The sequence below is a fragment of the Lontra canadensis genome, unplaced genomic scaffold, assembly GCF_010015895.1.
Source record: "Lontra canadensis isolate GAN:19392208 unplaced genomic scaffold, GSC_riverotter_1.0 scaffold64, whole genome shotgun sequence".
Classification (NCBI taxonomy): domain Eukaryota; kingdom Metazoa; phylum Chordata; class Mammalia; order Carnivora; family Mustelidae; genus Lontra; species Lontra canadensis.
In genome coordinates this window covers 11,312,002-11,336,605 of record NW_022631058.1, presented here as the reverse complement: position 1 = coordinate 11,336,605, position 24,604 = coordinate 11,312,002, and the positions used below count along the sequence as shown (strand labels likewise).

General features: G+C 37.3%; 1 protein-coding gene across 4 annotated transcripts in view; it reads left to right on the top strand.

The window, feature by feature from the left end:
* The window catches only part of CATSPERB (cation channel sperm associated auxiliary subunit beta), a 116,972-nt gene that overhangs the window by 88,437 nt on the left and 3,931 nt on the right, over positions 1-24,604 (top strand). For 3 of the 4 annotated variants that reach the window (XM_032878646.1, XM_032878647.1, XM_032878648.1), the window contains 8 exons: positions 2,942-3,277; positions 9,277-9,416; positions 11,309-11,506; positions 12,299-12,409; positions 16,311-16,421; positions 17,813-17,948; positions 20,680-20,780; positions 21,474-21,548. In XM_032878646.1, the coding sequence (XP_032734537.1) occupies positions 2,942-3,277; positions 9,277-9,416; positions 11,309-11,506; positions 12,299-12,409; positions 16,311-16,421; positions 17,813-17,948; positions 20,680-20,780; positions 21,474-21,548 (1,208 nt within the window). The remainder of the gene's footprint in view (positions 1-2,941; positions 3,278-9,276; positions 9,417-11,308; positions 11,507-12,298; positions 12,410-16,310; positions 16,422-17,812; positions 17,949-20,679; positions 20,781-21,473; positions 21,549-24,604) is intronic. The other variant, XR_004385141.1, reaches the window with a different exon arrangement.

The window sequence follows — 24,604 nt, the reverse complement described above, 5'->3', positions numbered from 1 at the left end:
GCAAGAATGTCCACTATCTCCACTGCTATTCAACATAGGACTAGAAGTCTTAGCCTCAGCAATCAGACAACAAAAAGAAATAAAAGGCATCCAAATCAGCAAAGAAGAAGTCAAACTCTCAGTCTTTGTAGATGAAATGATTCTTTATCATATCAAGCCAAAAGTCTTCACCCTGAAACTTCTAGAACTCATACATGAATTCAGTAAAGTGTCAGGATATAAAATCAGTGCACAAAAATCAGTTGCATTTCTATACACCAACAACAAGACAGAAGAAAGAGAAATTAAGAAGTTGATCCCATTTACAATTGGACCCAAAACCATAAGATACCTAGGAATAAATCTAACCAAAGAGGCAAAGAATCTGTACTCAGAAAACTATAGAATACTCATGAAAGAAATTGAAGAAGCGCAAAGAAGTGGAAAAACATTCCATGCTCATGGATCAGAAGAAATATTATGAAACTATCTATGCTACCTAGAGCAATCCACACATTTAATGCAATCCCTATCAAAATACCAGCAACTTTTTTCAAAGAAATGGAACAATCCTAAAATTTGTATGAAACCAGAAAAGACCCCAAATAGCCAGAAAAATGTTGAAAAAGAAACCAAAGCTAGTGGCATCACAATTCTGACATCAAACTTTATTGCAAAGCTATAATCTTCAAGACAGTGTGGTACTGGCACAAAAACAGATGCATAGATCAATAGAATGGAATAGAGAACCCAGAAATAGACCCTCAATTCTATGGTCAACTAATCAACAAAGCAAGAAAGAATGTCCAATGGAAAAAGATAATCACTTCAACAAATGATGTTGGGAAAATTGGACAGCACATACAGAAGACTGAAACTAGACCATTTCCTTACACCACACACAAAAATATACTCAAAATGGGTGAAAGACCTCAGTGTGACACAGGAATCCATCAAAATCCTTGAGGACAACATAGGCAGCAACTTCTTCAACCTCAGCTGTAGCAACTTCTTCCTAGACATATCGCCAAAGGCAAGGGAAACAAGGACAAAAATGAACTTTTGGGACTTCATCAAGATAAAAAGTTTTGCACAGCAAAGGAAACAGTCAACAAAAGCAAAAGACAACCAACAGAATGGGAAAAGATATTTGCAAATGACATCAGATAAAGGGCTAGTATCCAAAATCTATAAAGAACATATCCAACACAACAACCAAAGAACAAATAATTCAGTCAAGAAATGGGCAGAAGACATGGACAGATATTTCTGCAAAGAAGACATCCAGATGGCCAACAGACACATGAGAAAGTGAGCCACATCACTCAGCACCAAGGAAATACAAATCAAAACCACAATGAGATATCACCTCATACCAGTCAGAATGGCTAAATTAACAAATTGGGAAGCAATAGGTGTTGGTAAGGATGCAGAGACAGGGGAACCCTCCTACACTATTGGAGGGAAAGCAAGCTGGTGCAGCCACTCTGAAAAACAGTATGGAGGGTCCTCAAAAAGTTAAAAATAGAGCTACCCTACAACCCAGCAATTGCACTACTGGGTATTCACCCCAAAGATACAAATGTAGTGATGTGAAGGGGCAGGTGCACCCCAATGTTTATAGCAGCAATGTCCACAATAGCCAAACTATGGAAAGAGTCCAGATGTCCATCAACAGATGAATGGATAAAGAAAATGTGGTATATCTATATCTATCTATATATCTATGTGTGTGTATGTGTGTGTGTGTGTATATATATATATATATATATATATATATATATATGAATATTACACAACCATCAAGAAAACCCCAAAACCTTGCCATTTGCAATGACATGGATGGAACTAGAGGGCATTATGCTAAGCATAATAAGCCAATTAGAGAAAGACAATTATCATATGATCTCACTGATATGAGGAATTTGAGAAACAAGAGAGAGGATCATAAGGGAAATGAGGGAAAAATGAAAAAAGATGAAACCAGAGAGGGAGACAAACCATAAGAGATTTTTAATCTCAGAAAACAAACTGAGGGTTGCTGCAGGGGTGGGGGGTGGGGTATGAGGTAACTGGGTGATGGACACTGGGGAGGGTATGTGCTATGGTGAGCACTGTGAATTGTGTAAGACTGATGAATCACAGACTGGTACCTCTACAAAAATTAATACATTATATGTTAATAAAATAATAAAGTGGGAGAAATTAGAGCATGCATACACAACAAAGGGAACAATGAGGGTCTCTTCTGACTACTTCTGTTGATTTTTTCAGAATGAGAAGAGCATTGGTGTGCTGGTATCTTTCCTGAGGTATCAAGACATTTGAATGTGGTGACCTCCCCTTCCTTGAAACAGCCTTCTTATGGATCCTCTCACATCATCTTATGTGGGGATGTTCCTCACAGTCCTGCCCTAAAGTCTAGTTCTTTTAAATCTTCATGCCCTTCCTAAATAATCAATTATTCATCTACTCAACAAATATTTGTTGAGCACCTTCTATATAATAGGCAGACCTTTAGGTCCTGGGGAAACACTGGCTACGTTATCCTTCTCTTAGGTTATCCTTCTCTCATGTTATCCTTCTCTCTATGTTATCCTTCTCTTAGAATCACAATAAAGATTCTAAGTTATTAAGGTTCTTGGTAGTTCTAAAGTAAAGAAATCAGCTTTCTTATACTTACTTAGCCCTACGAAGGTGTCTTCACACCCCCACCCCCCGCCCCGCGGAGGATTTTAGGGAACTAGTTTAATAATAAAGGTTTAAGAATACGTTTGTGTTTGACATATTTGTGATATACTTTCTACAAAATAATTTGAATTCTAACCTCAAAGCCGGCCAGTGTGTTCTCTGGTTAAGACCACAGTTTAAAAACTCAAATAATGTTTTCATCAGTTCTGTCCACCAGGATGCTTAAATAACATTGGTTATTTTATTTTATAATAAATTATTCCTTTTTTATCTCCAGGTACTAATGCCTCATTTCAAGACCTGGATGTAGAGAAGACAGTGGTGATTCCTGGTCATAGCAGCTTCCTGATCACAAGCATTTTAGATGATAAGAATGCTTTAGCTATTGCTACCATGCCTGACAGAATACTCGACAATATGATCATCCAAAAAGACTCCTGGTTCTTACACAACTTGGGCCACAGAAATGGACGAATGTGGTCTATATATGCAAAACCATGTAATTATTGGTTTCAACAGGATCATTCCCTATTCCTCAATGTCCTGAAATACATTGATCTGGGGAAATCTTACACTTTCAAAGTTAAGGTTATACCTAATACAGAAGGTAAGTTTATTTTTACTGGGAAACATCAAAAGGAGATGTTGTTTTTCTTGAATGTAAAATATACTCTTTGATATTTCCATTATCTTTGGCTTACATGGTAGCGAACATTCTATTAATAACGGTATTAGCGTCTAATTATTGAACATTTACTATGTTCTTAGGCTCTGTACTAAATTATTTTTATGTATTTTTTCACTTAATACTTACAACAACTCAAAAAGGCTAGATTTTAATTCTCATTTATAAATGAGAAAAATGATGTTAAGTTAGCAGCCCAAGTTTACACGGGATTTTAGTTTAGATTTTTGCTGTCCTCTGAAAAGAAGCCTGTTTAGTTGCTTTGGTATTGTTGTAGTTATTTCAAATATTTATTTTGAGCCAAAAAAAATGGCTTTTAAATAGTATTCTATTTTTCCCATTTTCCATGGCATTTATTTATTACAAAAATGAAATTAAACTTCCTAAAGATGAAGGAGAAATGGCATAAAGGAAAATAAAACAAAAATTTTGGCAAATAACTGAGCTAGAAAGAGGAAAGGAAGATGAAGGGAAGGGGGAGGGAAAGAGAAGAAAATTCTGTCACCAAAATGAAGAGGGAACTCAAAGCCAGAGAAATTAGCTAATTTGTGGCTCCCTGAAAGATGTGAGGCTTAGATATGGGCCATGTTGGCAGAGGGATGGATTTTAATACCCAGCTGTTGGCAGAATATAATTTGTGGTAGGAGGCTGGAACCAAAACCAGTAAGTAAAGCTGGGAGCTTAAATTATGAAAAGGGGATTATGAAAACTTTATCTTCCAACCCAAAGAGGGAGCTCAGGGAATTACCATCTCCATGAGACCCAAAGTGGGGAAAAAAGGATCTCCTGTAAAAACTGCAAACTCCAGGACTATGTAACGCCTAGAGGCAACACACCAATTGTAGGAATCCCAAGCTGAGAAGTAATTTTAATGCATGGGCCCCAGCTTAAGCAAGCATAAAACCCTTTATAGAAATATTTCCATAGTCCAGGGAACATAGACTTCCATGGAAAAATAGATCTCCATTGAACATAAATTGAGGAAAACATTTTAAAACCATGTAACCAAATGACCTAACAGAAGAAAAGAGAATTTGATTTTCATTTTCATTTTATTTATTTATTTACTTACTTACTTACTTACTTATAAAGTAGACTCCACACCCAGCATGGAACCCAAAGCAGGACTTGAACTCATGACCCTGAAATCAAGATCTGAGATCAAGAGTTGGCTGCTTACCTGACTGAGCCATCCAGGCACCCCAAGAACTTGATCTTTAATCTCCAAGGACTTAAGATAATAGAAAAATCAGAAAGACACTATATGTAAAACTCTCGAAGAGATAAAAGAAGATATATGAATCATAATGAAAGAACAAAACACAATTTTTTAAAAAGCTCATTTGAAAAACAAAACCAAATGCATTTATACAAATGAAAATTACCAAAAAAAAAAAAAATTGGAGGACATCTTTTTGTGTTTCAATCAATACTGTGGCACTTAAATATTGTTAAAAAATAAAAAACCCTTCCTCTTAAAACTCTTAAAATCTTTTCTCATTGATTATATGACTAATTGTCCATATTTCCTTCAAGTAATTCTAGAGTTTTAATTTAATTTAACTTTCCATCTAAGTCTTTAATTTACATTGATTTCACTTTGATATATTATAGGTGATTAACAAGTTGTTCCAACAACAGTTCTTGAATAGTGTGACCTTTCTTAACTGGCGTCAGAATACAGTAAACAATTTACCTATCATCTTGACCATTCTGGATTTTTAAAACTCTGTTCCTGTTTTATCTCTTCATATTCCAGTGCAAGGCCCACAGTGTTCTAAATATTTCAGCTTTAAAATATATCAAATCCATTGTTGAATGGTACAATTTTACTCATTTAGTTTGATGGAAGCAAAGAGTAATCATCAGCAAATCAACTCTATTGCTTCTTTGTGAAGAAAAGCCTAGTGCATGCTACTCAAAGTGTGAGTGCCTAGACCGACCACATAAGCAGCACCTAGCTGCTTGTTAAAAATGCAGAATCTTTTGTGATTCCATACAAATCTTAGGGGTGTTTTTCTATTTTTGTGAAAAACCCTATTGGAATTTTGATATGGATTGCTCTGAGTCTGTAGGTATGGACATTTTAAGAATATTCTTGTAATTTATGAACATGGGCTGTTTTTCCATTTATTTGTGTCTTCTTCAGTTCCTTTCACTGATATCTCATAGTTTTCAGTGTACAGGTCTTTTACCTCATTGGTTAAATTTATTCCTATGTATTTTATTCCTTTTAGTGCTATTGTAAATGAGATTGTTTTCTTAATTTCTCTTTTGGATAGTCCATTGTTAGTATTTAGAAACACAACTGATCTGTGTTCTGGATTCTGGGGCATTACTTATCTCTATGTAAGATCCTGTTACCTGCAAACAGAGGCAATTTTATTTCTTCCTTTCTTTTTTTTTTTTTTAATTTGACACAGAGAGAGAAAGAGAGCGAGATCACAAGTAGGCAGAGAGACAGGTAGAGAGAGAAGGAAGCAGACTCCCTGCTGAGCAGAGAGTCCCATGCGGGGCTCGATCCCAGGACCCTGAAATCATGACCTGAGTGGAAGGCAGAGACCTAACCCATTGAGCCACTCAGGTGCCCCTAATTCTTCCTTTCTGATTTGGATGCCTTTTATTTCTTTTTCCTGCTTAATTGTTCTAGGTAGGGCTTCCAGTACCATGTTGAAGAGAGGTAGTAAGAGTAGGCATCCTTCTCTTGTTTCTGATCTTAGAGGCCATGTTTTAAGGTTTTTTTTTTCCTAAGTTTTAAGCTTTGAGTATGACGAGTATGATGGCATATGAGTATGAAGATAGCTATGGTCTTGTCATTTATGACCTTTATTGTGTTGAAATACATTCCTTCTATACTTAATTTGTCAACAGTTTTTATTATGAACGGACATTGAATGTTGTAGAATGCTTTTTTTTTTTTTGTAGAATGCTTTTTCTACATCTATTGCGATGATCAATGATTTTTACCTTTCATTAGATTAATGTCATATGTCACATTGAAGACCCTGAATAGTTAAAGCAGTCTTTAGGAAGAACAAAACTGGAGGCATCACACTCCCTGATTTCAAACTATATTACATTATCTTAATCAAAACATTATGATACTGGCATAAAAGCCAGACACATAGCCCAATGGACTAAAATAGACAGCCCTTAACAAGGGAGCCAAGAACATGCAGTGGAATAAAATAGTCACTTCAATTAATGGTATTAGGAAAACTGGTTAATCACATCCAAGAGAATGAAACTGAACCCTTATCTTACTAATTAATGAAATTAATTAATGAAATGGATTAATTACTTAAATGGATTAAAGGCTTAAATGTAAGATCTAAAACCACAAAACTCCTAGAAGAAAACATAGGGGAGAAGATCATTGACTTTGATCTTGACACTGACTTTTCTGGATATGACACAAAAATCAAAGGCAACAAAAACAGAAGTAAATAAGTGGGACTACATCAAACTAAAAAGCTTCTGCACAACAAAGGAAACCATCAGCAAAATGAAAAGACAGTCTATGGAGTGGGAGAAAATATTTGTAAACCATATATCTGATAAGCAGTTAATATCTGAAATGTATAAGAAACTCATACAACTCAATAGCAAAAAAACAAACCCCACAAATAATGCAATTAAAAAATGGACAAAGAATCTGAGTAGATGTCTTTCAAAGAAGACATATGAGGGGTGCCTGGGTGGTTCAGTGGGTTAAAGATTCTGCCTTCGGCTTAGGTCATGATCCCAGGATCCTGGGCTCAAGCCCCACATCAGGCTCTTTGCTCAGCAGGGAGCCTGCTTCCTCCTCACTCTCTCTGCCTGCCTCTCTGCCTACTTGTGATCTCTGTCTGTCAAATAAATAAATAAAATCTTTTTTTTAAAAAAGACATATGAATGGCCAACAGATATGGGGAAAGGTGTTCAACATCACAAATTATTAGGAAAACGCACATCAAAACCACAGTGAGATATCACCTTAAACCAGTTAGAAAGGCAAGTGTCAGAAAGACAAGAGATGAGAAGCATTGGTGAGGATATGGACAAATATCATGCACTGTTGGTGGAAATGGCAACTGGAGCAGCCACCATGGAAAGTATGGCAGTTCCTCAAAAAATTTGAAGTAGAACTACCCAATGATCCAGAAATCCCATGTCTGGGTATATATCTGAAGGAGACAAAGTCAGGATCTCAAAGAGATATCTGCCCTCCAATGTTCATTGCAGGTTATAATAGCCAAGGTACAGAAACAAACTAAGTGTTGGTTGATGGATGAATGGATAAAGAAAATGTGTGTGTGTGTGTGTGTGTGTGTGTGTGTGTGAGAGAGAGAGAGAGAGAGAGAGAGAGAGGACATGGATTATTATTAAGCCATAAAAAAGAAGAAAATTCTGCCATTTGCAGAAACATGGATGAACCTGGAGGATATGGAAAGTGAAATGAGCCACAAAGAGACGGATAAATACTGTATCATCTCACTCAGATGTGGAATCTAATTTTTAAAAAGTCTAACTCACAGAACTAGAGGGTAGAATAAATGCTAGTTGCCAGTGGTTAGGGAGTAGAAAAAAATGGACAGATGTTTGTCAGTGGAATATAAGCTTCTTGTTGTAAAATGAGTAAGTTCTGGGAATGTAACATAGGCCATGGGGCCCATAGTTAATAATACTGAATCAGAGGCACCTGAGTGGCTCAGTTGGTTAAGCTTCTGACTCTTGATTTTGGCTCAGGTCATGATCTCAGGGTCCTGAGATGAGGGTCGAGAGATTGAGACCCTCTTTGGGCTCTATGCTGGGTGTGGAGGTTGATTAAGATTCTCTCTCTCTCTTTTTCCCTCTCTCCCCATGTTCTCTCAAAATAGTAATAGTAATAATAATATAATAGTACTGTATTTTATACTTGAAATTTGCTGAGAGAGTAGATCTTATATGTTCTCACTACACACACAAAGTAACTGTGAGTTTGTGAATGTTAATTAAATTATCATTTCACAGTGTATACATATACATATACACAGTGTGTATATAGACATATATGTATGAAATCATCACATTATACTCTCTTCTCATATATATGTGTGTATATATATATATATATATATATATATATATATATATAGTTTTCTTCATCAGTGATACCTCAGTATAGCTGAGGTGGAGGGTGGGTAACCTCGGCCCCCTCCGCAGGTCCTGGTAGATTAGAATCTGCATTTTAACAGAAACACCCAGCAACAGTTTAGGAAGCACTAGCCAGCTCACTCTGGTTTAAAGGAAACTGCTATCCAGGAGTCTCCAGGCAAATCATTTCCTACCTCTCAGTTCTGGTTTGCTGATTAGTAAAGATGGCAGATAGACTACATAGTCTGTCAAATATCTTATTCTAGTAAATCTCTCAGTATGGAGCGGTTGCAGGCAGGTGGCCTGCAGGTAGAAACTGGCCTGATGACAGGTCTCCTTTTGTCGTGGCCACAGTGGGCTGATAGCTCTTGAAACTGAGCAGGCATCCTTCAGTTTCTTTCTTTTTTAGTTATTTTTATTGTGTTAGTCACCATACAGTTTCTTCACTGAGCCATGCAGCTCAGTGGTATCAGTACTGTCCAAGTGACCTTTCCATGCATTTGAGACCTTGGCTGAAGAATGAGAAATGGAGGTAAGCAATATCTCTAGGAGAAAATATTTGTGAAGTTAAATTATTCTAAGAACCATCAAACTTAACTTTCTATGAATTCCTAATTATAGCTGTAGCCATTATGAAGCCTTTAGAATAGATTCTGTACATGTTCTAGAATCCTGATTAGCTAGTCATTATGAAATTGTTTAAAATTCCCATGATTTATTTTTTTTCTTTTTTAGTTCCAAGATTTTTTTTTTAGTATAACTGACATACAATGATTTAATTTTAACCTTTAGCTTTGTTTCCATAGGCGTTCAAACACTCGAAATACCACCACTGAACGTCATTGTTGGAAATGCAAATCTGCTGGAAGTTAAAAGTGAAGGCTCTTTTGATGATAGTGAGAATTACATAATGAAAATTTCTGCAGCTAGCAAAGCTTTGCGTCAAGTAAGATTTTCTTTCATTACAAAAAAGTCTATTAATTATGGAAAACTTAGCATATAAGCTAAGAGAAAGAAGAAGAAATTACACATAATCCTACCTCTCAAGAATGATTAAGCACTTTTAACATTTGGGGAATTACAAAAAAGGCTGTATAGCATTACAGGGGACACCTGTTAAGTCAAGCTTCTGCCTTCAGCTCCTGTCATGATCCTGGGATCCTGGGATCCAGCCTGGAGTGGTTCCCTGCTCAGCGGGGAGCCCGCTTCTCCCTCTGCCCACCACTCACCCTGCTTGTACTCTCATGCTCTCTCTCTCTCTCTCTCTTTCTCTGAAAATAAATAAAATCTTAGCATTATGGAACAGAGGCTCAATGAGCGAGGTTTGGACAAGACTGCCTGGTATAGATCTTAATTCTGGAGCTGTCTGTGAACTTGGGAAGGCCGCTTTACTATAGCTAAGTTTTCTTATCTACAAAATGAAGATGAAAATGATAATACCTTCTTTACAGGGTGGTGTATGAGAATTCACCATGATCATTCAAGTAAGACATCTAAATGTCTGGCACATGGAAAATCTCAATCACTATGAACTAACAGTACTTTTCTTTTCTTTTTTCCCTAAAACTAAAACTAAAACTGGGAAAGCATTGTAAATGCCCTTAAAACATTTACCCCTTTCACTTAACTATATGATTTAATCCTTTTGATTCACTGAATATTTTTTCTACATATCCCCAAATTGTCTTTCTCATGAAGACTTTCAGCTATAGACCAAAGTAGAATTTCCATACTTAATACTCAAATGAGTCAAGACTTTGCTACTTTTGTTTTATCATCCTCCTCCCACCTTTTGGCTTTTGTTTTATAGTGTGAGTTATTTTAGAGTGAAAGCAAACATCATGTCATTTCACTCCTTATGGGATTCAGTTTATATCTCTAAAAAATATGTGCATTATCTCTCATGTAACCATTATCATGCCACTGTTGTTCCTAAAACTTTTTTTTTTTTTTGGTATCCAACAAAACCTAGTCCATAATCAAATTTACCCAATTTTCTCAAAAATATTTTTATAGTTGTTTGCTTTGAATTGGGAGCCAAACAAGACTCACATGGTATGTGATTATTTTTTCTCAAGTGTCTTAGGTACCGGTCCGTTTTCTTCACTTGCCATTGAATTGTAGAAATCAGATCAGTTGTGTTATAGAATGTCTAACTTTTGGGATTCTTATGTTTGCTTCCTTGTCTCTTACTTAATGTGTGCCTCTCCTACCTCCAACCACATTTCCTTTAATAGTAGAATCCTGCATAGATGATGGTTCAATGTGTTTTGGTAAAAAATTAGAAAAACATATATATAATTTTTAATGATTACAGAGTATGGGGATAGAGGTACCAGAGTCTACAACATCATCACAGTTATTAGTATTTCTACATTAAAAATTTTTTTATTTGTTTTGAGAGAGACACCAAGAGAGCATGAGTGAGGGGAGAGGCAGAGGGAGATAGAGAGGGACAAGCAGACTCCCCACTGAGTGCAGATCCTGATGCGGAGGTTAATCCCCTTTCTCTGCGCTGTTTCTTATATTCTGCATATGAGTGAAACTACATGATAATTGCCTTTCTGACTGACTTATTTCACTCAGCATAATACCCTCCAGTTCCTTTCTGATGGCTGAGTAATATTCCATTGTATGTATATGCCATGTCTTCTTTATCCATTCACCTGTTGATGGACGTCTAAGTTCTTTCCATAATTTGACTGTTGTGGACATGGCTGCTATAAATACTGGGGGGCAGGTGCCCCTTCAGATCACTACACCCATAACCAGCAAGGAAATTGAAGCAGTGATTTAACAGCCCCTTTGAATAACCTTCATTTCTTTGGATGTCCTCAGGGTTCAACGTCATTGGCATTAGTTGTCTGGGGGGCATCCATTGAGTGTTTAGTCACCACAGTCGTGCCAGTGATGAAAAACAGCTGTAGTTATCTCAAATCTATGCATCACATCCCTAGTAAACTTATCCCACTGGAAGACTGGATTAGTGGTGTTCATAAAGACAGTCAAGGTTTCAACATGATCAAAACTTTGCCGGTAAGAAACCTAAGTGGATTGTTTTAAGGGTACCCGTGATATGTTACTTTTGTGTGATTGGCTGGCCATCCCGTCTTTGCATTTCTTTCCTGATATGCACAAAACACTCCAGTTATTGGTCAATCTTCTTGTCATCTTGAGGATGTGATGATTATTTATTTCTAAAAGGCCAACACATCCTGAAATAATGACTTTTCCTGGTAACTCAGTCTCACCATTTTAAAAATTATTTTATGCTGTATTATGGGGACGTAATCTTGGGGCTTTTGTGCTATATACAGTTATCTGCCATTATGTTGACCTGTCCTGGTTCCATCTTACTGGTTCCATTTCGATGTAGTTGCCATTTTAATCTCTGCCTTGTCAGAGTCTGTGACACTTTAAAAAAACATGTATTATTATTCTTTGCTGATGAACTTATTACTTAAGATTTTCTCTGTGTCAAAAAACCCAACTGACCAAACTTGAAGATTTATTTACTAAATATATCACTAAGACTTTTTATGAGGTGTTGAAACTTTCTTGCATTTCCTTTTGGTCACTATTTTACATACTAAAAATTTTTCACTTATTTACAAGTTCCAAACAATTATATTGCCATGGGCTAAGGTTGTTGAAAGCCCAGAAAAATAAAGTATAGGGAGTACAGGAAGAATAGAAATTTACTCTACTGCCTGGAACTAAAAATGAAATATTTGCTTTGAATGTTTTTTCTGGAAAATCAAGATTTTTAAGTTAAAGACTTAATAAATAATTATGAATTACTTGTTTTCTTTGCTTAATCACTTACAGATAAACTACAGGCCCCCATCTAATATGGGAATTGCCATACCACTCACAGACAATTTTTACCATGCAGATCCCAGCAAACCGATACCAAGAAATCTATTTCCTACGTCAAAGGTAAATAATTTTTGAATGTACAAACCGTACTTATTTGAATTCAAGAAATCATTCTGTGAAATGACAGATGGACCTAGCTGCAGGGATTCAATGAGAAGGTTCATTCAAAACAACGTTCCATCTACCCTGATATGTCAGCATTTATTACTACTTGTACTACCCTGTTCCTCCTTCTCCTCTTCTAGCCCCCCTCCTCTTTTTTTTTTTTTTTAAGATTTTATTTATTTATTTATTTAAGAAAGACACAAAGAGAGCATGAATGGGGAAGGGGCAGGAGGAGAGGGAAAGGGAGAAACAGACTCCCATGGAGCAGGGACCCTGATGTGGGGCTCAATCCCAGGACCCTGAGATCACGACCTGACCCAAAGTCAGACGCCTAACCAACTGAGCCAGCCAGGTGCCCCATTAGCTGCCACCAACCCCCACCCTTACTGCTACTTCTGGATGTGGTTTTGGAGCTAAGAACTCTATAAACAGAACGTTTCTCCTGACCTCTCCCTGGTTTCCCTTTGGATTTCAAAGGGTATTAGTAGGGTGAGAGCATCTTTTCTCAGATGAAGGGAGCCCCCAGAACCATCTCACATGTCTAGCCCAGTGAAACGAGTGGTGTCCTAAAGGAAAGAAGACTATTTCATCCAACAGGGTGAAACAACCAAACCCAGCAGCCCTCTGTCTCTCTGGAATGTGGAGTGAACAAGATAGAAAGAATAGAGAGAAACCATGAGGTTGAGAGGAAGAGTACGTGATGGGGTAGCTTCTTGAGGAAACCTCGCAGATACCTGTGGAATCTCTCTCCAGAAGAACACAACTGCCTGCCTGTAGACATGCACAAACAGACATTCACACCCCTTCCATGTGCATATGCATTGTGTATCTACACACATACTTATGCAAAGACATAAAATGCTTGTTTCTTTTGTTCTAAACTCTTGTCATTCCATGTAATTCAGGACAAAAGCCAAATTCTCACAGTGGTCTATCAGGTCCTTCATGACTCGGCCTTGGCATTCCATCTGATTGATTTCCCCTGAGGTTAATTGCTCTATCCACACTGGCCTCCATGCAGTTCTTCAAATATGCCAGATGTATTTCAAGCTCAGGGCCTCTGCAGCCAAAGGAATTCATCTGGAATGCTCCTCGGCCAGATAACTCATGGCGTATTCTGTCACTATCTTCGTGTCTTTGCTTAAATGTCACCATCATTGTGAGGCCTGCCTTGACCACGCTATTTAAAATTGGAAGCCCCACCCCCAGTGGTACCCACTCCCTGTCCCCCTTCTCTCCTTTATTTTTCTTCAGTGCACTTATTACAATTTTCCAAATTTTATTCATTTGCTTTATTTATAGTGTTTCATAAAAAGGTAAACTACATTAAGTCAAGGTGGTGGTGGTTGTTTTGAAATCTATTTTACTCTCTACTGCATCTTTCATACCCAGAACAGTGCCAGCCACAAGAAGTGTGGCAAATACAGAACTTGGACAGTGAAAGCTGCAAAACATAGCTGAAGAAGTTAAAGGGGAACTAAGTGTGAGAAAGATCCCATGTTCATGACTGGAAGACTTAATATTCTTACAGGGGCCATACTCCCCAAACTGACTTACAGACGAAATGCATTCCCTATTAAAATTCCAAATGCCTTTTTTGCATGAATGTAAAAGCTGATTTTAAAATTCATAAGGAATTTCAAGAGACTCTGAACAGCCAAAACCATCTTGAGAAAAGAAAACAAAGTGTGGGAGAACCCACACTTCCCAACTTCAAAATTTATTATAAAGCCATGGTAATCAAACCAGTGTGATAATGGCACAAGGATAGACATATATATCCATGGAATAGAATTGAGAATCCATAAATAAACCCATACATCTGTGGTCAACTGAGTCTTGACACTTGAGCCAAGACCACTTGAAGGAGAGAGAGTATGTTTTTCAACAAATGGTGCCATGACAACTGAATGAATACCTACATTGAATAGGATGAATTTGATCACCTATCTTACACCAGATGCAAAAATTAACCTAAGATGGATTGAAAACCTAAATGTAAGAGCTAAAACACAAAACTCTCGTAAGATTGTGTAAGTGTATACCTTTGTCTCTTTGGTAAAGTGATGATTTGTTAACTATGGCCCTAAAGTGCAAGCAACAACAGAGAAATAAATAAATTTTAATTCCATCAAAATTAAAAATTTTCGTGCGTGGGTGAAAGAACACTGTCGAGAAAGTTAAAAGATACTCACTGAATGGGAAACAATATTTGCAGTTCATTTATCTGATAAGGATCTAGTATCCAGATTCTCTCAAGATCTCTTACAACTCCACAATCAGGAGACAAACCACCCAGTCAGACATAGATGAAGTCTCTGAGTAGAGAGTCCTCCAAAAAAGATACAGATGGCCAAGAAGCCCATGAATAATGCTTGATTCATTTGTCCTTATGTAAATGTAAATCAAAATCACAATGAGATACCACACCTCCTCCATTTGGATGCCTGTAATAATCTTTTTAATGGAAAATGACAAATGTTGGTGAAAAAGTGGAAAAATTGGAACTCTCATCCATTGCTGAGGAGGATATGATATGGGCAGCTGTTGTTGCAAACATTTTGGCAGGTCTTCAGAAAGATAAACATACAGAATTATTCTATGGCCCAGCAATTTTACTCCTGGATATACATCCCACCCCCCAAATTGAAAATATATGTTCAAACAGAAAATTTATACCAGTGTTATTGGTAATAGCCAAAGAGGGGAAACAACCAAATATCCATTAACTGATGAATGCATAAACAAAATAGGCAATATCCCCACAATGGAATATTACTCAGTCATAAAGAGGAACAAAGTATTGCCATATGCCACAGCATGGGTGAACCTCAAAAACAATATTTGAACAAAAGAAAACAGACACAAAAGGCCATATTATATATTTCTACTTATATAAGATGTCTGGAATAGGAAAATTCATAGAGATAGAAAATAGAAGGACTAGATGGGCTGGGGGGAGGGGGAAAAGAAGAGTAACTATTCTTTTCAAGATTTTATTCTTAAGTAATCTCTACATCTAACATGGGGCTTGAACTCACAACCCTGAGGTCAAGAGTCGCATGTTCCACCAACTGAGCCGAGCAGAAGTAACTATTAATATGTACAGGGTTTCTGTTTGGGGCAATAACAGTGTTCTGGAATTACACAGTAGTGATGATTGAACAACATTGCAAATGTACAAAAACTCACCAAATTGTACATTCAAAAATGGTTTAAATGGTACATTTTATCTCAATAAAAGGGAGAAGAAAAAAAGAAGCTGGGGGGAGGTATGGTAATCCTTTAAAAAAAAAGTAAAAGGAAGACTAACATTTAAAACAAATAGAGCTGATTATCAAAATCAAAAGCCAATCTCTAGCAAGAGTGATCAAATAAAAAAATGAATGACAAATGGACAGTTATAATGGAGATTTTAAATTATTAGTGAACTAGTGAATGCCACGAAGAAGGGCAAGCATGAAACGGTAGACTTGGAGAGGGTTCCGTCAAGTCCACAGCCCCATCACATCACATCTGCTGCTTCTAGGTCTCTGTCTTCATGCCTGTGATGGGAGGGATCCAGAGCAGGAAGTCTCATGGTCCTGATGTGCTGCCTTCAGAATAACACAGACTTTGAAGATCCAATGCATGTTAAACATCAACCTGGCAAGCAGCTGATACTTGAGTTCAAATTACCAAGCAAGGAAACAAAATTCAGAAATACTGTACTTTTAGTCCATTACCAAAGGAATTTTCCCCCTCTTACCTTCTCAGGAATTTTATTCATTCGGGAGACAAATATCTAGCAAATATTTACTCAATCTGCAGAAATCCTGCCGCACAAAAAGCAAGTCAACCTGTATTCTCTTTGCAGAGATCTGGTAAATTCAAACAGTGCGCTAACATGTCTACTCGGGAGGAGTGTAATTGCACAAATGATCAGAAGTTTTCACATGCTGTTGCTTTCTCAGATTGCAGAGAAAAGGTAAGGTCTTTTTTAATTGCCTGAAGACAAAGTACTTTCATATTAATATAAGATTCTGAAGTATGCATTTTGATTCAATATGAAAGTTAAGACGTGGAAGTAATGTCTTATTATGACATAGAACTAAACAGGACAGCCTAGGAAGATCTGGATTTAAATGTCCCTAAACAAGGTAATGAACCACCTCTGCAAAACAGAATAATAGGTGCACCACACTGCCCATTTCGCAGCATTCTTATAAAGACACCCTAAACAATTTGTAACCTGTCATACACTATACTAGATTACAATGGATACAGATTCATTCAAAAATTATTGAGTATCTAATGTGTATCAGTACTGGGAATATAGAAGTCGAAGTCCTTGTAACCAAGGAGCTCGGTTTCGGAGTAGTGACAAAATAGAAGACAGTATAGTATATTGGTGAAGAGAATGGGTTCTGTGTCATATATTTTATTCTGTTAGTTTCAAAGCATTCAAAGGTGTATCAGATGGATATTGGTGTTTGCATTAGCTAAGTTAAATGCATTTAATATAACTTTCAAGTAGGTCTTTTTCAAGGCCTTGTAAAACTATATCATAGCATTATAGACTCTATATATATAGTCTATATATATAGACTGTAGAGTCTATATAGAGTCTCTCTCTCTCTCTCTCAGTCTATATATCTATATAGAGAGATATGTATACATTTATCTATAGGTATCTCTCTATATATGTAGATCTATCTATATATTTATCCTTTATGTAAAGATAAAATCATTTAATACCATATCGAGCACAGCATTAGCAGTGAATTATGAGGATTGTTATATATACCCCTGGAATTCTCCCCTCACTGAATTACAATAATATTTCTTGGGCATTTACTGTCTACTAAACACTGCTCTAAGCATTTTCCATGATTTGTCTCATTAATTTTGAAGCACAGACACGCCAGGTAGTTTGTCAAAGATCACATCATTAATATGTGGGAAAGCTGCATTTGAACTCTGACCCCAGAGCCCAAGGTTCAGGAGTGTGGCTGAGAGATCATGGCTGGCCAGGAGAGAGGTGGGAGGGAGGTGGGCAAGATCCAATTCATGCACTGCCTTGTGAGATACCAGTTATCCAACAAAGTTTGAATACCATCACAGCAAATTCCTGAAAGGGCCAAAAGAAAGTTACAAATTTTGTTACCACAATGTTTGTGTATTACTTTGGGAGTTCATGCTCATTCTCCTGTGAGACAGATTGTTTCTCATGGGCTGAGAAGGTGGGAACCCTAAGAGGCACATGTCATTTAGAATGGCCAAACTCTTAAAGAAATGTATCTGAATAGAATTAACTCTTTACGAAGAAATGAAATTAGTCTTGAGTTTTGACATTCATTCTTGGAATTTGAATTTTAGGTTCCTCGTTTTAAGTTTCCAGTTACACAATATCCAATTTCTTTGGAAATTTACAGTGAGGATGGACATATCCCCGTGGAAACTCCATATCTGGTTACTGTGACTGAAGTGAATAGCAGAGAAAACTGGAAACTAAGTAGGGTTTGCTTTCTTGTATGGTTATTTTGTCTTACATTTAATGTTGTTATTACCCAGGTAAGTGGCTTATGAAACCTGTTTATGCAAGAAGCAGCCAAGAGTTGGACGCCTAAATGACTGAGCCACCCAGGCACCCCTCTTTGGAGAAGAATTTTAATTGACTGGCACATTGCTGTTCACTCTCCTCCTCTTGTCTCCCATGTATTTCATTATTACTTTCCGTGCCCTGGATTTCATGGCATGAAAGCATTTTTGAACAATTTGAACTGCAAAACATTTGAAAGCCATTTTGTAGATGAGTAGCAAAAATGATACAATTTGTGCTACATGTTGGTCTAGTTGTCTCTTTAGACTGCTTTCGCAATGCTACAGAGGAAGTTCTAAAATGTATGGCCAGATAGCCTATAGAACCTGTCTTCTAGGGGTACCAGGCTGGCTCGGTCCAAAGAGCATATGATCTCAGGTTCATGAATTCAAGTTTCACCTTGGGTATAGAGATTACTTAAATAAATAAAACTTGAAAAGAGAGAGAGAGAGAGAGAGAGAGAGAATCTACCTCCTAATTTTACAAGCCAAGTTTCTTCAAAATTCTATGGTAAAATAATTTAAAAGATGCAGAATTTTTTTTTAAAATAAGAAAAATAAGGGGCACCTGGCTGGCTCAGTCAGTAGAGCATGTGACTCTTGATATTGAGGTTATAAGTTCGAACCCCACAGTGGGAGTAGAGCTTACTTAAAAGTAAAAATCTTTGGGGCACCTGGGTGGCTCAGTTGGTTAAACATCTGACTCTTGATCTCAGCTCAGGTTTTGATCTTGGGTCGTGAACTCAAGCCCCAAGTCTGGCTCCATGCTGGACATGTAGCCTACTAAAAAAAAAAATAAAAATAAGAATGATAAATAAATAAAAAATAAAATTTTTTAAAAAGATGTGGAGAAAGGGGAACCCTCTTACACTGTTGGTGGGAATGCAAGTTGGTGCAGCCACTTTGGAGAACAGTGTGGAGATTCCTCAAGAAATTAAAAATAGAGCTTCCCTATGACCCTGCAATTGCACTACTGGGTATTTACCCCAAAGATACAGATGTAGTGAAAAGAAGGGCCATCTGTACCCCAATGTTTATAGCAGCAATGGCCACGGTCGCCAAACTGTGGAAAGAACCAAGATGCCCTTCAACGGACGAATGGATAAGGAAGATGTGGTCCATATACTATGGAGTATTATGCCTCCATCAGAAAGGATGAATACCCAACTTTTGTAGCAACATGGACAGGACTGGAAGAGATTATGCTGAGTGAAATAAGTCAAGCAGAGAAAATCAATTATCATATGGTTTCACTTATTTGTGGAGCATAACAAATAGCATGGAGGACATGGGGAGATGGAGAGGAGAAGGGAGTTGAGGGAAATTGGAAGGAGAGGTGAACCATGAGACACTATGGACTCTGAAAAACAATCTGAGGTTTTGAAGGGGCGGGGGATGGGAGGTTGGGGGAACCAGGTGGTGGGTATTGGAGAGGGCACGGACTGCATGGAGCACTGGGTGTGGTGCAAAAAACAATGAATACTGTTATGCTGAATATAAATTTTAAATAAAAGTATATTAAAAAATTTAAAAAAAGAAAAATGCAATTTACCACAATTCAATTTTACCTTGAATATACAACTCTTTCCTGTACATTTTATGTATATAAACACTTTGATGAAATTGTTCAGTCAGTACATAGATAAATACATAGATACAATTAAATGAAATTTTGATCAGCCATTAATATGTTACCAAGTATCCAAATACTGGGTATTCAGTGAGTTTTACTCTGCCCACTATATGCATTCTTGAAATGAAAATCTAACAAAGAAAACTACTAAATATTTTGTTTTAACTAACGTCCCAATTTTCTGTGGTGTGCTAGAGCCTAATGTTACCAGATTTTGAGCACTGACTGTCAAATATTCAAACATTTCATGTACTGGATTGTTAAGCCATTAGTAGCTTGCAGTTAACCATGGTGAGACTATTAACACCACAGAAATTGGCAAATGCTACTATCAGAGCTTTTTCCCCTGTAGATCTCCTGTACCATTATACCACTGCAATTGTTAATCCCCTCATTATATATCTGGTCTTAGAAAGAATTGTAAGAAAGGCAAGAATACCTGATCACTCTTTTAGAAAAGATTTAAATGATCCTATTATGAAAGTTTTCTGTTACCTTATTGAAAATTATTTAGCAACGTCTAAGGTTGAATTTATCTCTTTGCCAAAGATACAAAGTATGTGCAGGTTAGGACTGGTCAAGAGCATGCAGCTGGAAGGAAAGGTCAGCCTGAATGAGTGCACAAGCAGGGCGGGGGAAGGGGCAGAGGGAGAGAGAGAATCTTTAGCATGTTCCAGGCCCAGCTCGGAGCCCAGTGTCGGGTTAGATCTCACAATCCTAAGATCATGACCTGAGTTGAAATCAAGAGTCACATACCTCACTGACTGAGGTGCCCATGTGCCCCACAGGTCTTGTCCTTCTTGACAATGTCCCTGAGGAGATGAAATATTAGCTATAAGGCCTAATATTTCCTAAATGTATTTTCTATATAGTCAAAGCAAACCAAAAGTCTGGGATAACTTAGCCATGTTGCAGAGGGAAATCCTTTATTATACCTTGATTACGTAGTACATTTTATGCAAAATGTGAAAATAACATAAGTGTGCTTAAAATACACTTCACGTACTTTTAGAACACAGTGTACCAGCAAACGTAAAGAAGTTGAAAAATTACTTAGAACACCGTCTTAATGCTCCAGTATATAATCCTTTAGGCCTCAACTTAAGTATAAAGGTGAGTTGACAGCACTTTTGTTTTTCCTGTTTTGAGTTGAAATAAAACATACATGTCTAAACTAAGATTGGCTTAAGTTTTAAAGTGTAAGTGTCCATCAATGGTAGAAAACTGTATCTTTAAAATACATGGAGGGTATTTATTTTTCCTCCCTTTCTCTTGATATTATTATTTCTAAAGGTATTTGAAAGTTGAATTTAACATTAACTTACTATTTTTGGAGCTCATAGGCAAAACTAATGATTATTTTTCAAGGTGGAGCAGAAAGGATATTTTCAAAACTTAGGGACTAAAACGGGTTTGGTGTCCTTTATCTGGACATATATAGGTATGTCTTCCAGTTCCAGCTGTCTATAAGAACACATGAAGTGGATATAATCCAGGTAATTGTTGCAAAAGTCAGTAAAAATAAGTGGACATATCAAAACCATGAATATGAAGATTAGCCCAAATTATTTGTCCAGGCCATGTCAGGTTTTATGTTTATATTTCTTCATTCTAAAAAGAAGTTTCAGCTATTGTCCTTCTTCCTCCATTTTTATTTTGGTACATGAAGTAGATGCCCAAGAGCCTTAGGAAGGAAATTGGAATTTTCTATGCAGCAACTATAGGGAGAGTGGCTCCACTGTGTATTTTAGCGTAAAGGAACATTTGTGTCTGTGTTGCTACTGAGCAGGTGTGTTTTTTCCACAGGGCTCTGAGCTTTTTCACTTCAGAGTGTCCGTTGTTCCGGGAGTCACTTTTTGTAACTTAGTTGAAGAATTTCAGGTACAGTAAATGCATAAGGTACTGATGGAGTGATGGCTGGGGAAGTCACATGACAAGTGTCTGCAAGAGACACCAAAGAGGAAAATGGTGTAATTTGTGTGATGGACAAGGCCTGAAGACAGGGGATGCTGGAGAACAGGGATGACATTGTCAGTAATGATGAAGGTAGTGTGTGTGACACGTAGCAGGACCCATCAACAGTGGGAAAAATTTAGAAAGTGCCTGTATTTGTTTATGTTCTCTCTCCATCTTCCGTTTTTAACTCTGTTTTCAGACTTTTACCACCTCTCCTCTCATGCCATGTCCCCAAAGAAACATATGTCTATAGCATTTTAGTTTCCATTACAATCTTCCTGACTATCTTCATTGTTCATTAAATTCATTGCTAAAAACTATCAAGATCCGAGATTTGGAAACCATAATCAATCTCCCCAAATTACCACAAGATGTACAATAATTCAATTATGCTTCTTCATATAATGACATTTGCTACCTGTGGGGAAGATGGGGTGAGAAGGAATGAGGATTTGATTAAATTGATTAATGACTCACTCGCTCATTATCAAATACTGAGACCACATTATCAAAAATAAAATCTCTCTCTCTCCCCTTCCTCCTTTCCTTCCTCTTTCCCTCTCCCCCTCCTCCCTATTTCCCCACCCCTCTCCTTTCTCTATCCTGACCCTGCCCTAAGGCCAGCCCCAGTAATGGATCCATACTGCTGTAAATGTGTTCCAGTTAACTAACTGGAATTTAAATAAAAACTTAAAAAATAAAATAAAATAAAACTGGTGATTGTCTATACTGCCTAAAACAATCTATACTTTTAATGCCATTCCGATCAAAATTCCACCGGTATTTTTCAAAGAGCCGGAGCAAATAATCCTAAAATTTGTATGGAATCAGAAGAGACCCCAAATCGCTAAGGAAATATTGAAAAACAAAAATAAAACTGGCGGCATCACATTACCTGATTTCAAGCTTTACTACAAAGCTGTGATCACCAAGACAGCATGGTACTGGCATAAAAACAGACACACATACCAATGGAACAGAGTAGAGAGCCCAGATATGGACCCTCAACTCTATGGTCAGTTAATCTCCAAGAAAACAGGAAAAAATATACAGTGGAAAAAAGACAGTCTCTTCAATAAACAGTGCTGGGAAAACTGGACAGCTATATGTAGAAGAATGAAACTCAACCATTCTCTTACACTGTACACAAAAATAAACTCAAAATGGATAAAAGACCTCAACATGAGACAGGAATCCATCAGAATCCTAGAGGAGAATATAGGCAGTAACCTCTTTGATATCAGCCACAGCAACTTCTTTCAAGATATGTCTCCAAAGGCAAAGGAAACAAAGTGAAAATGAACTTTTGGGACTTCATCAAAATCAAAAGCTTCTGCACAGCAAAGGAAACAGTCAACAAAACAAAGAGGCAACCCACGGAATGGGAGAAGATATTTGCAAATGACAGTAGAGACAAAAGGTTGATATCCAGGATCTATAAAGAACTCCTCAAACTCAACACACACAAAACAGACAATCATATTAAAAAAATGGGCAGAAGATATGAACAGACACTTCTCCAATGAAGACATACAAATGGCTCTCAGACACATGAAAAAATGTTCATCATCACTAGCCATCAGGGAGATTCAAATTAAAACCACATTGAGATACCACCTTACACCAGTTAGAATGGCCAAAATTAGCAAGACAGGAAACAACATGTGTTGGAGGGGATATGGAGAAAGGGGAACCCTCTTACACTGTTGGTGGGAATGCAAGTTGGTGCAGCCACTTTGGAGAACAGTGTGGAGATTCCTCAAGAAATTAAAAATAGAGATTCCCTATGACCCTGCCATTGCACTACTTGGTTTACCCCAAAGATACAGATGTAGTGAAAAGAAGGGCCATCTGTACCCCAATGTTTATAGCAGCAATGGCCACGGTCGCCAAACTGTGGAAAGAACCAAGATGCCCTTCAACGGACGAATGGATAAGGAAGATGTGGTCCATATACACTATGGAGTATTATGCCTCCATCAGAAAGGATGAATACCCAACTTTTGTAGCAACATGGACAGGACTGGAAGAGAGTATGCTGAGTGAACTAAGTCAAGCAGAGAGAGTCAATTATCATATGGTTTCACTTATTTGTGGAGCATAACAAATAACATGGAGGACATGGGGTGATGGAGAGGAGAAGGGAGTTGAGGGAAATTGGAAGGGGAGGTGAACCATGAGAGACTATGGACTCTGAAAAACAATCTGAGGTTTTGAAGGGGCGGGGGGTGGGAGGTTGGGGGAACCAGGTGGTGGGTATTGGAGAGGGCACGGATTGCATGGAGCACTGGGTATGGTGCAAAAACAATGAATACTGTTACGCTGAAAATAAATTTAAAAAATTAAAAACAGAACAAACAAACAAAAAACTGGTGAAAATAGTCTTTCAAAAAATAAACAAAAGAAAAAAAAAAAAAAGCATAGCCAAGACTTCAAAATAAACCTGCAATATAAATACCACTTCAGTTCTGAAATAACCCCTGAGTAACACAGGAACCAGAAAGACAGAAGAGCACAGCCAAAGTTTTGAAACTGAACTGACACTGGAACCACCACAGAGAGTAAAGTAATTTGATCTGAACTCAACCAGTGTGGCCAGCTGCTAAAACAAACAAAAACCCCAACGTTTTCCAGAGAATTCTTAATAGGATTCAGAGTCTCACAACAGAAACATCTTAAATGTCCAGGATAAAATCCAAAATTACTCAAAATGCCAATAACTAAGAAACTATAATCAATCCTCAAAAGAAAAGACCATAAGCAACTGATGGCAAATGAACTGATCAGACAGACAGACGTTTTAAACCAGCCATGATAACCAGGTTCTGTGAGGTAAAAGTAAACACTTTTGAAATGACTGAAGAGGGAAAGGGAAGAATTCTCAACAGAGAAATGGAAGCTATAAAAAAGAACCAAATGGAGATTTTAGAACTGGAAAATATAATATTTAAAATTTAAAAATCACTGGATAAACTTGCTAG